Below are 12031 nucleotides of genomic sequence, written 5' to 3'. Positions count from 1 at the left end.
TGCATTTATCATTTTCATTTTTGACTGATGAAAATTTGAAGAATATTTACTGTTTATAGTCTAGCTATTTTTATATAAAACGTAATAAGAATTTGGAACAAGCAGGAATTCCACATGAATGTACAGTATGTACTATATACTGTATTACACATGAGAATTATTTCAGATCATTTAATTTTTATTTATTTTATGTACTTTTTCTCGTCTCTCAGTGTAACAGGTTTTTGTAGAGAGCTGATGTGTTTCCTGTCACTGTGGGCCTCAGAGCACAGTAGTACAGAGCAGAGTCAGATACAGCAGCAGAGGAGATCTTCAGATCCACATGGATTTTCTTCTTTTTCTCAACTTTAACAGTGAGTCTTTTATCTATATTAGACACCTTGACATCTTTTTCACTACCAAAGGTGAGTACAAGAAATTCAGGTTTCGATCTTTCATACTGACGGTACCAGTGGATTTCATCTGAAGCTGCAGGTGAATGACTGCAGGACAATATAACATTCGAACCCTCCTCATAAACAACATCAGTTTTGTTCAGTTTGATGACATTTCCAAAGACAGCAGCTGGAAAAGTAAACATTTTTAAAAGTATATTTGAAACTTTTTTGAGATTTAAAGTAAAATCGTAAAAAAAAATTAGAAGTAATGAAATGAATACACACCTGTTGAGGCACAGAACAGAATAACTGAATGAAGATCCATTGATTGTGTTCACTCTGAGAAGACTCGGATTGAAATCCTTTTAACCACAGTTTCTGTCAAACACATTAGATCATGTCAGATCTGTGAACACTGAGTCCCTCCTCTCTGAGCCACATCATACCTGTATAAGTTCAGCTCTGTTGTTCACTGCTGCAGGTCCTAATAATTGTCTGAGAACACTGCCATCTTGTGGCACATTATACCTACACTGTGTGTGTTACGCATGATAATGCTTTAGAAATTAAACTATAGGCTACTTTTGTATAGATTTGATGTAATTAACGATGGCTATCTTAATACATTTCTTAATTTCATATGTATTTGAATGTTTACTTATTTTGATTTCCACATGTAGACTGTGGATTCAGTAGCTTTTTATCAGATTATTTACCTATTAAATCTATTATAGAAATTAATTACAACTACAGTTTATAGTTGCTCTCTTAGTATTCTTCTCTGTGTATCTTGCTTTTTTAAGGACTTGATTTGAAATGTAAAAAGAAACTCAAAAGCCATGAAAATAAACCCAGAAGACTGAGCGATAATATCAAATAGGTTGGATGCTGTTGGAGAGTCAGAAGAGCTTTGAACTCAACAGGAGCGATACTGAAAGACACTTCATTTGAAGAACCACAAAGAGTGATAATATTGAATAAGTGAGAATGCCAGCGCCATTCAACAAGTCATACTTAACTGATCTCCCTGTTTTTAATGAAGTATCACAAGCATTAAGAAATGTGACCCTGGACCACAAAACCAGTCTTATGTGTACATTTTTCAAAATTGAGATTTATAAATGATCTGAAAGCTGAATAAATAAGCTTTCCATTAATTTTCCGTATGGTTTATTAGGATCTGACAATATTTGGCCTATTTCATGAGCTGTGCTTAAAGATCTAAGACTTTTTCTATGTACACAAAAGGCCTATTTATCTCAAATATAGTTTACAAATCTGTCTAAATCTTTGTTAGTGAGCACTTATCCTTTGCTGAGATAATCCACCTCACAGTGGCATATCAAGATGCTGATTAGACAGCATGATTATTGCACAGGTGTGTCTTAGGCTGGCCACAATAAAATGTCACTCTAAAATGTGTGTTTTTCTAAAGTGTTGTATTTGTAGTTTTGTTCAGTGTATTTGAAAACTTGAAATCTGAGGGTGCAAAAAAAAATAGAAATACTTAGTGTGACGAGTGGGGCGGGGACGAGGGACATGGGAGCGAGGCCGGTGGAGTGATTGGAGATGAGCTACACCTGTTCGACCCACCGGTCTCGAGGCCCACGGAGGAGATGGAAGGATATAAAACTGGAGCGACGACAATGAAGGACGAGAGAGGACCAGGCCTGGGATTTTAGTTGTGTTTTGGTTTTTATTTGCGCGCACCAGTCGTCCGTGAGGGGCTGGTGCGCTGTTTTGTGTTTATTTTGAAATTAAATGTTATTTGATTGTCCGCCGGTTCCCGCCTCCTTCTTCCCGATGATTATTAGAGTTTATATCGTTACACTTAGAAAATCGCCTTGGTAGTTGTCCAAATGAATTCTTAGCAATGCATTTTACTAATCAAAAATTAAGTTTTGATATATTTAAGAAAATTTACCAAATATCTTCAGGGAACATGATATTTATTTAAAATACTAATGATTGATCATTTTGACCTATACAATTTTTTTTTTTTTCGGCTATGGCTAAAAATATACTCCAGCGACTTAAGACTGGTTTTGTGGTCCAGGGTCACAAATTATCTTGAGAATGTATTTGTATAGGCTATTAAAGGAGCCACAAAGAACTTACTTGAATACTTTTCACTTCATGCCTCTTGGAATTTTTTCACAGACCTGATTCAGACTCACACAGGTGTGACCACATATTTTATTACATTAAGAGCTGGATAGATTGTGGTTTTGATTGTGGTGTTCACTAGATATTTTCAAAGTGAAAAGAAATTCAGGTTTTTGTATGACATGTCTAATGTTTTTTATCACTGGGCTACTACTCTTAGAGCACAATAATAGAGAGCTGAATCTGACAGACGTACATCAGTAATAGTGAGTTCAGTGGATGTGCGTGTTGTAGCTGAATTAAATCGACCATCAGAGGTGTCTTCATAATCTGTTGGTGGATATTTGAATAATAAATACTGAGGTTCTCTGTTGGGATACTGTCTGTACCAGTAAAGCCGAACATATTGACTACTTGAACTATATGTGCAGCTCAGTTTGACAATTTCTCTTTCTTTAGAAGATTTTTCTGTCCCTTTATCTGGATCAATGTTGTCTCCAGCCACCAAACCTGTGAACAATAAGTACAAATGAACTGCAAACACTTTTCTAGCCATGGTTTACAAAAATACAAATGAATAAAGTAATGTAAATAGCCTTTGTGGTTTGAGATTTTAAATCATCATAAATATTTATGAACAGAGTTTCATTAATTAATCAATAATATACCTGTTCCCACTATGAGAATCAGTATAAAGCATCTGTCCATGTTCAATCAGATCAGTTCAGTTCTCTGTTGAGTCTCTCAGTGCTCTGAGCTGTAAGTCACTGGAGATCAGTCACAGGAACTTCCTGCTCTCTTAACTTCCTGCTGTTGATGACTGTCATTTATCTGTGTTAGATAACTATATTATTTTATTAGACAATAAAAGTATGTTGTATATAAAAAGATTTGCACTAACTTTTGCCTCAAAAGCACCACAAGAAGCATGATGTTTAAATCATTTCGATGCACTTTAGCTTCCTCTCTGTGCTCAAAACTTTACAGTGGTGATGACCGTGCACACCTTTAATTAAAATATTTTAATGTATTTATAATTTAAATTAATTAATTTAAGGCTATAGTCTCTTAAAATATTTGATGCATATGTTTTCCCTTTATCATAAGCATGGAAATATTACGTAATGAAAATCTGAATAATATGTCATTTTTCTTTGTAGAGTTACGTTTATTTTAGTTTCAATTTTCAGTATAATTTTCACAATATAAATGTATAACAATGTTAAAAGATAATGTTGTTGTATGATGTAGTTTCTCTTTATAGGATTTGAAACAGCAGTAACTCCATGTGTATGGAATTACATTTGGTTCAATAAAAATGAACGTAACTTTATAAAACTGAACGTAACATTTTCAGAAACTATCAAAAATATGCCATTACGAAAGAAGAAAAACACTATTTTAACTAAAAGCTGTTTTAGCTAAAATGATATTTGACAGTAATGAGGGAAGTGGTTTACTGTTTTAAAGTTTTTCCTCCATCAGATTCAGAAACATTCTGAATGTCATTTTGGGCCTGATCTCCTAACAGTGTAGCATCATGTGAAACACATTTATCTCTCCATCAGTGTTAAATTCTAATTCTAATTTGGTAAATCTTTAAAACAAAATCAGATTAACATACTTGTTTACATCATGTATCATAATCCAGTTGTTCATATCTTTGCAAGTCAATTATGCTGTGCGCAGACCTTAAATAAAAAAATAAAAACACGTTTAATTAAAATGAAGTTGAATTTATGCAATTAAATATAATAAATATCAATATAATGTTACATTGCTGTGACCCTACAGAGGATAAAGCAGTTTGGAGAATTGACACTGATAATATTGATGTCATGATTATTATTATAGTTCATTTGACTATTATGATTTTATTATAGCTTTACATTTCAGAAATGTGTATTGTAAAGAAACAGTCATGTGCATGTATATGCCTAAGTGTTTTTGTATGTGGTTTGACTTGAGTGTTCTCACTGTGGTCTTCAGAGCACAGTAGTACATAGCAGAGTCAGACACGTGCAGTTTCTTGATTGTCAGTGGAACTGAATTGGATGAATGTTTAGAGTGAAATCTCTCCTGGAACTCAGTGCCATTGTCTCCTCCATATTTGCTTCTCCTCAGGATGAATTTAGGAAAGTCATTCGCTCTCTGGATGTACCAGAATAAATTTTCTTGTGCTGAATCTGTTTTATATTTACACTGTAATGTTACTGATCTTCCTTCAGCTTCAGTCACATGTTCGTCTGGTTGATCAACTGTGTCCTCTGATCTACACTCTGTAAAGATTTAACAATATTTAATGTACAATACAATACAACATATAATCAACTTACATGAATATACAGCTGTATTAAATGATAATTCATACCAAGAATGAGTATTGTGAAGAGAAATATATTCCTCAACCTGCGTGGCATGACTGTGTCTATGTTGAAGAAAAATCTGTAAATGTAAGAGTCTTGAAACTGGTATTATAATGACGATCCAAGGAGGAGCTTGTGGAGAACTGCTGTATTCTCAAATTAAATAGTCAATATCTACTGCCCTCTTCTGGTTCACTGCAAGTATGGCAACTGCAAATGTCATACACCTTCATGCAAATGAAGTATTTTATTTTCTGCATAGTAGAATTTTTCTAAAGTGACCGGTCTATTACAGGACAGTATTATATGGATTTGCTATAATTCACGTTCCATAATGCCATACAATTTTTACACTGTAAAAAAACTGGCCTTTTGACTAACTTTAGAATCTTTTTTTCATATTTTGATCATGTTTGCATTTTTCTCTCATTGTAACGGGTTTTTGTACATTGTTCTTGTGTTTCCTGTCACTGTGGGCACCAGAGCACAGTAGTACAGAGCAGAGTCTGATACAGCAGCAGAGAAGATCTTCAGATCCACACGTTCACTTTTTGGAATGTTAACAGAGAATCTTGGATTTACATCAGACTGCTGAGCTTCTTTTTTATTGCTGTAGATGAGTACAATAAATTCAGGTTTTGATCTTCCATACTGACGGTACCAGTGGAGATAATCTGAACCTCCAGATGCAGTAAAACTACAAGATAATGTAACATTTGAACCTTCCTCAGCAAAAACATCTGTTTTGTTTGGTTTAATGACATTCCCAAAGACAGCAGCTGAAAAATAAGAGGCACATTTGTAATTTTTGTGAGATGTTTTTAATAGTACTTATTTTTAACAACAACAAAAAAAATTATATATAATAATAATTAACCAAATAAATACACACCTGCTGAGGCACAGAACAGAATAGCTGAATGAAGATTCATTGTACAAGTTTTCACTCTGAGAAGAGTCCTCTGAATGCTTTCAACCGCAGTCTCTGTCAGACACAAGATCATATGAACACTGAGTCCCTCCTCTCTGAGCCACATTATGATGAATTTGACATCAGATCCAGTCACATGACCTAATGTCACATCTGTATGATTACAGAACAAATAAACCAAATTTGATTTGCCATCCTTATTTAAGAACATTGAATGAGTAGGATTTATTTGTAAAAAGCTTGGAAACAATTCTTTCAAAACTTTATTCAGCATTGTCTTCTCTTCCCGGTCTATTGTGATATTTTAAGAGTTTTTTTTTTGTATTAATTCTGATGGGTATGACTTACAGCTTAGGAAATTTTTTAAATCATTACCTCAGACAATCAGAATATTTTCTCAAAGATCAATTAAAAAAAAAAAAAAAAAGATTTACAAAACAGTTCAAGATCTCCAAAGCCGGTTTAATAATAAACTCAATACTTAGTTGGGGCTCCTTTTGTATGATTTACTACTTCGATGCGGAGTGGCATGGAGGCGATCAGCCTGTGGCACTGCGGCGGAGTTATTGAAGCCCAGGTTTCTTTGATAGCGGCCTTCAGCTCCCCTGCATTGTTTGTCAGATATTACTTATCTTTCTCTTCCCAATACCCCATAGATTCTCGAGGGGTTCAGTTCAGGCGAGTTGGCTGGCCAATCAAGCACAGTAATATCATGGTCAGCAAACAAGTCCTGCTGCAAAATGAAATCAGCATCTCCATAAAGCTTGTCAGCAGATGGAAGCATAAAGTGCTCCAAAATCTCCTGGTAGATGGATACATTGACTTTGGACTTGATATGGATTCTATGCCTCTCCAGTCTTCCTCCAGACTCCAGACCTTGATTTCCAAATGAAATGCTAAATTTACTCTTATCTGAAAAGAGGAGTGTGGACAACTGAGCAACAGTCCAGTTCTTTTTCTCTTTAGACCAGGTGAAATGATTCTGACATTTTTTTCTGGTTCAGTAGTTGCTTGGCTCTAGGAATGTAACAGTTGTAGCCCTTTTCCTGAAGAGGTCTGAGTGTGGTGACTCTTGATATGCTGACTCTGACTTCAGTCCACTCCTTGTGAAGCTCTCCCAAGTTCTTGAATGGGCTTTTCCAGACAATCGTCCCAAGGCTGTGGTCATCCCTGTTGCTTGTGCCCCTTTTCTTACCAAACGTTTTCCTTCGTCAACGTTCTGTGAATATATTTTGATACAGCACTCTGAGAACAGCCAGACCTTTTAGCAATGACCTTCTGTGGCTTACCCTCCTTGTGGAGGGTGTTGATTATTGTCTTCTGGACAACTGTAAAGTCAGTAGTCTTTCTCATAATTGTGGTTGCATGCATACATGCCAACCCGCCCTAATTTTCCGGGAGACTCCCGAATTTCAAAGCCCCTCCCGAAAATCTCCCGGACCGACCTTTCTCCCGAATTTCTCCCGATTTCCACCTGGACAACAATATTGCTACACCAACCGTCACTGGGCGCCGTTGAGAGTTTACTTATGTAATTGTTGCATTAGGCTATGAATTAATAAATGTTTATTGATAAGATCTAGCTATTTCATCTCTCTTCATTTACAGTAGCTAACAAATTAGGGTCTAACCTCCTGAGGAGAGGCCTTAAGGAATTGAATTTGTCAAATAAATGAATTACATTTTTCTTTGCGTTTGTGTATGTGATATTATATATGATGACACATCGTTTGTGTATGTGATATATATGACGACACACAACCCACCCCCCCCCCGGTCCTTTTTAATATCTCCCTAATTCTGAGGTCTCAAGGTTGGCAAGTATGGTTGCATGTGCTAAACTAGCTTAAGAGGTACCCAGTATTTATACTCAAAATTAATCAAACTAATCAAACTCAAAATGCAATATAAAAATTTTTTGAGACACTTCATTTTTTTATTTTCCTAAGCTGTAAGTTGTAACCATCAGAATTAAAACAAAACAAAAAAATAATTTGTGTGCAGTAAATGTAAAATATAATACATTTTCTATGATATTAAATTTTTTTGAGATGCACCTGTAATAATATCGTTTATGACTGAGCTGGTGATTTTTCTGGACTGAAAAAAAATGACTGCTGGACAGCTTGACCACCCACCCCTGGAAAGACGATTCTACTTCACACAGCCTTGAATAAAGAAAAAAAAAAACGAAATGATATTGAAATCATTGCATTAAATCACAAAATCAATATAATAATGATTATTATAATGTAATGTAACATAATGTATACTACTATTTTATCAAATGTAATATTGAACAACTACTGCCCTCTTCTGGTTCACTGCAAGTATTACTTATTGCAAATAAAAAAAAAAATTCTGACAGGATATTCTAAAGTGAGTGATAATGGCTCTATAGGGACTTGATGTAATTAATCTTTTATGCTGCCAGAAAAATTTACATTCACATTTTTGTTTTATGTTTTGATTGTTTATGCATTAGATTGATTACATTTGCATATTGGCTACCTTTCACTATCTTTGTGTTTCTCTCTTTTATTTCTTATTGTAACAGGTTTTTGTACAGTGTTCTTGTGTTTCCTGTCACTGTGGGCTGCAGAGCACAGTAGTACAGAGCAGAGTCAGATACAGCAGCAGAGGAGATCTTCAGATCCACATGTTCACTTTTTGGAATGTTAACAGAGAACCTCGGATCTACATCAGACTGCTGAACATCATTTGCTTTGCTGTATATGAGTACAATAAATTCAGGTTTTGATCTTCCATACTGACGGTACCAGTGGAGATTATCTGAACCTCCCGATGCAGTGAAACTACAGGATAATTTAACATTTGAACCTTCCTCAGCAAAAACATCTGTTTTGTTTGGTTTAATGACATTTCCAAAGACAGCAGCTGAAAAAGAAGTTGTGCATTTTTGTGAGATGTTTTTAATATAACACATTTTCAACAACAACAAAAAATATATTTAATAACTAAATAACATACCAGCTGAGGTACAGAATAGAATAACTGAATAAAGATCCATTGTACAACTGTTCACTCTGGGAAGAGTCAAGCTGAATCGATTCAATCGCAGTCTCTGTCAGACACAAGATCATATGAACACTGAGTCCCTCCTCTCTGAGCCACATTATGATGAATTTGACATCAGATCCAGTCACATGACCTACTGTTAAAAGTGGTTACCAGTAAATAAATAAATTAACCAAATTTGATTTTAATTATTTAACCAAATATCATCCTTTTTTAGGAATATGACCTTGTGAGAATATAATTATTGTAATATGTTCCTGCATTTTTTCCATTTCTTCCATTGCAGTCATGTCTTGAATGGTATTTGGGGCTTGACGCACACAAATATACACAACAGCGTACCATCATTTGATGCCTAAGCATAAATAATATGTTATCCTTTTGATTATGTTGGAAGACAGTTCAACTACAAACATGGCCTTAAAAAAAATAAAAAAAATAAACACTATTACAAAATATACTGAAATCATCAAGTTACATTAAATCATGCAATCAATATAATAATGATTGCATGATCAATATTGTAGTTCATGATTGACTGCTAGATTCATTTTGATTTTAATACAGTTTTTAAACTATATGTTTATCTTAAAGAAACAGTCACATACATGTTTATGTCTCTGTATTTTTATATGTGGTTTGACCTGAGTTTTTTGATTCTGAGCCTCAGAGCACAGTAGTACACAGCAGAGTCAGACACACGCACATCCTGGATTGTAAGTGGAACTGAATCTGATGATAGTTTAGAGTGAAATCTCTCCTGAAGCTGAGCATCATTATCTGCTCCTATTTGTCTCTCATCAGTATGCATAGGAATGTCATTTGCTCTCTGGATGTACTAGAAGAGGTATGGTTGAGTAGAGGTTGTTGTATATGTACAACTTAATGTCACTGATTTTCCTTCAACTGCAGTCACTTATTTCTCTGTCTGATCAACTTTGTCTTCTGATCTGCACTCTGTAAGGATTTAAGAATATTGGATGTAGTTATGATTTTTGATGTGTATCATAAAATCCATATCAACAAACAGTCGATACAAATTAGTTATCTAACTGCTTAAAATGTGTAGAAATACATACCAAGAATGAATAGTGGAAATAGAAATATATTCCTGGACCACCTCAGGATCTGTTTCAAACAATGAAGTCAAAATAAATACGACAGGTTTCCTTTCACAATAGTATTGGACTCTGAGGAGAAGCTTGAAAGATAAAGGAACCAGTTCCTAAAGAAAGTTTGAGAACACTGCCACTTTGTGGCGTATTGTGATTGAAACGTAAGCCATACTCTACTTTTGTATGAATCTACTGGAATTAACAATTTTAGAATGCTGTTTTCAGTTTGCATTATCATTATCTAGAATCTTTATCTTACTATCTCTCTCTGTTGTTTAAAGTGATCAAATATAACTTAATTCCCACCATATTTCTGATATTATCGATCAATCTAATCTGATTAATTTGATCATTCACTTTTATTTTAAATCCGTGAGTTCAGTGCACATGCATCGCGTTAGCACTCGTTAGCTTGTCATTAGCGTTTTTATTCGTACCTATCACTGTTTTCTTTTCTCCTCTCTCTTGCTACCCTCTCTCTCTCCAGTTTTTCAGAAGTTCATCACACAACTGTGGTAAGAATATTTCATCAAGCACGGTGAGTAGTGGCTTCTCCTGCTATTGTTATTTGCACCTCTTGCCACATGTACAGTTTATCTATCTCTGTCGCTGATGAGGGATTCACATGTGATAAATGCAGGGAAATAGTTAGGCTGACAGAGAAGATTTCAGAATTAGAGACACGCATTCAAACTTTAATTGAGGACAGTAAGAATGTGAGGGCTCTAGATACGGCTTTGGATGCGTCTAGCTCAGGGATTCCTGTACATTGTTCGGTTCCGGCAACAGAGCCCCTGCAGCAAGGCAATTGGGTGATCTGGTGGTAAGACCCAAGACTGGGACAGCTAGTACTCCTTGTGATGATAAAGATAATGTTGTTATGGGACATGAATTTTGACAGAAATGAGAGAGTTTCATGAGACAACAACAAAGAAATGAAAAAGTTCTGTTTGATGAACTGCATGATTTGAAATCTACCATTTTTCAGAAACCTAGAAATGAATGGGGCTTTGAAGAGCAAGTCAGCCTGCTCTTTCTACAACTCCCCACGAGTGTCAGGTCGAGGCGGTGGGCTGGCCACGCTCTTCAAAAATGAGTACAGATGCCGGTTACTACCTGCACTTGTCTATAATAGTTTTGAACTTCAGCTGTTTGTGGCTGATCTAGATTATCCTGTATTGTTTGCAGTTATTTATCGCCCACCAAAGCCAAACAAAGATTTTATGCACGAGTTCTCTGAGTTTTTAGCTGATGTTGTTCCTAAATATGATAAGCTTTTGGTTTGTGGGGATTTCAATATCCATGTGTGTTGTCCCTCAAACCCACTTGCTCATGATTTTAAAACTCTTTTAAGTTCTTTTGGCTTAAATCAATGTGTGGAAGGTCCGACACATCAACTTGGCCACACGTTGGATCTCATTATTTCACACGGGCTCTCAGTTTCACTTGAAGAAATAACAGAATCTGGTATCTCAGATCACTTCCCCATTAGATTTGAGATCAGTATTCCACCACCCACTAGTAAACCTGTCTCCTCAGCCTCTAGGCGCCGCTGCATCACACCCGCCGTAGGTGTTCACTAGGTTTATTAAGAGACAGCCTAGCCACATACCAGAAGGCTGTGAAGGCAGCGAAGATGCACTATCTTTCTTCGGTCATAAATAGCAGTTGTCATGAACCTAGAGTTTTATTTAATACCATTAACTCTGTGTTGAATCCATGCACCTCTGATCCGACAGAGGTTTCAGTTAGTACATGTGAGAAATTTCTTGGTTATTTTACTGACAAAGTAGCAGCTGTCAGGCAAAACTGCAGTGCTAATTTTAACGTGTTTGTACCTGCTGCTCCAGTGCTTTCTGCTGTTTTTGAGAATTTTAAGCCAGTTTCACTTACACTGCTTTCTGAGGTAGTGCAGCACATGAAACCCACCAACTGTCCGTTAGACATTGTCCCAGCCAGGATAGTGAAAGAAGTTTTTAATACCGCCATTGGGTCAAGTTTACTCACTTTAATTAATTTGTGTCTTAGTCTAGGTTGTGTCCCAGCTGCATTTAAACATGCTGTGGTCAGGCCCCTACTTAAGAAACCAAATCTTGA

The 12031-nt window shown here is 35.7% G+C and overlaps 1 long non-coding RNA gene and 2 gene segments (V, D, J or C); 1 reads left to right on the top strand and 2 right to left on the bottom strand.

The window, feature by feature from the left end:
* Nucleotides 1–208: 208 nt before the first annotated feature.
* Nucleotides 209–836, bottom strand: LOC132096924 (T cell receptor alpha variable 13-2-like). The segment is given in 2 exon segments: nt 209–564; nt 663–836. Coding segments are annotated over 2 exon segments (396 nt in total).
* Nucleotides 837–4786: 3950 nt separating this feature from the next.
* Nucleotides 4787–5962, bottom strand: LOC132095771 (T cell receptor alpha variable 38-1-like). The segment is given in 2 exon segments: nt 4787–5628; nt 5742–5962. Coding segments are annotated over 2 exon segments (498 nt in total).
* Nucleotides 5963–8447: 2485 nt separating this feature from the next.
* Nucleotides 8448–9166, top strand: LOC132095770 (uncharacterized). Its single transcript, XR_009422499.1, has 2 exons — nt 8448–8689; nt 8786–9166. It is a non-coding gene; the product is annotated as an uncharacterized LOC132095770 (long non-coding RNA).
* The last annotated feature ends 2865 nt before the right edge of the window (nt 9167–12031 follow it).

This window comes from Carassius carassius, chromosome 20 (assembly GCF_963082965.1).
Source record: "Carassius carassius chromosome 20, fCarCar2.1, whole genome shotgun sequence".
In the NCBI taxonomy this organism is placed as follows: Eukaryota; Metazoa; Chordata; class Actinopteri; order Cypriniformes; family Cyprinidae; genus Carassius; species Carassius carassius.
Note: the sequence above shows the minus strand (reverse complement) of the source record. Positions and strands in the feature narration are given on the sequence as shown.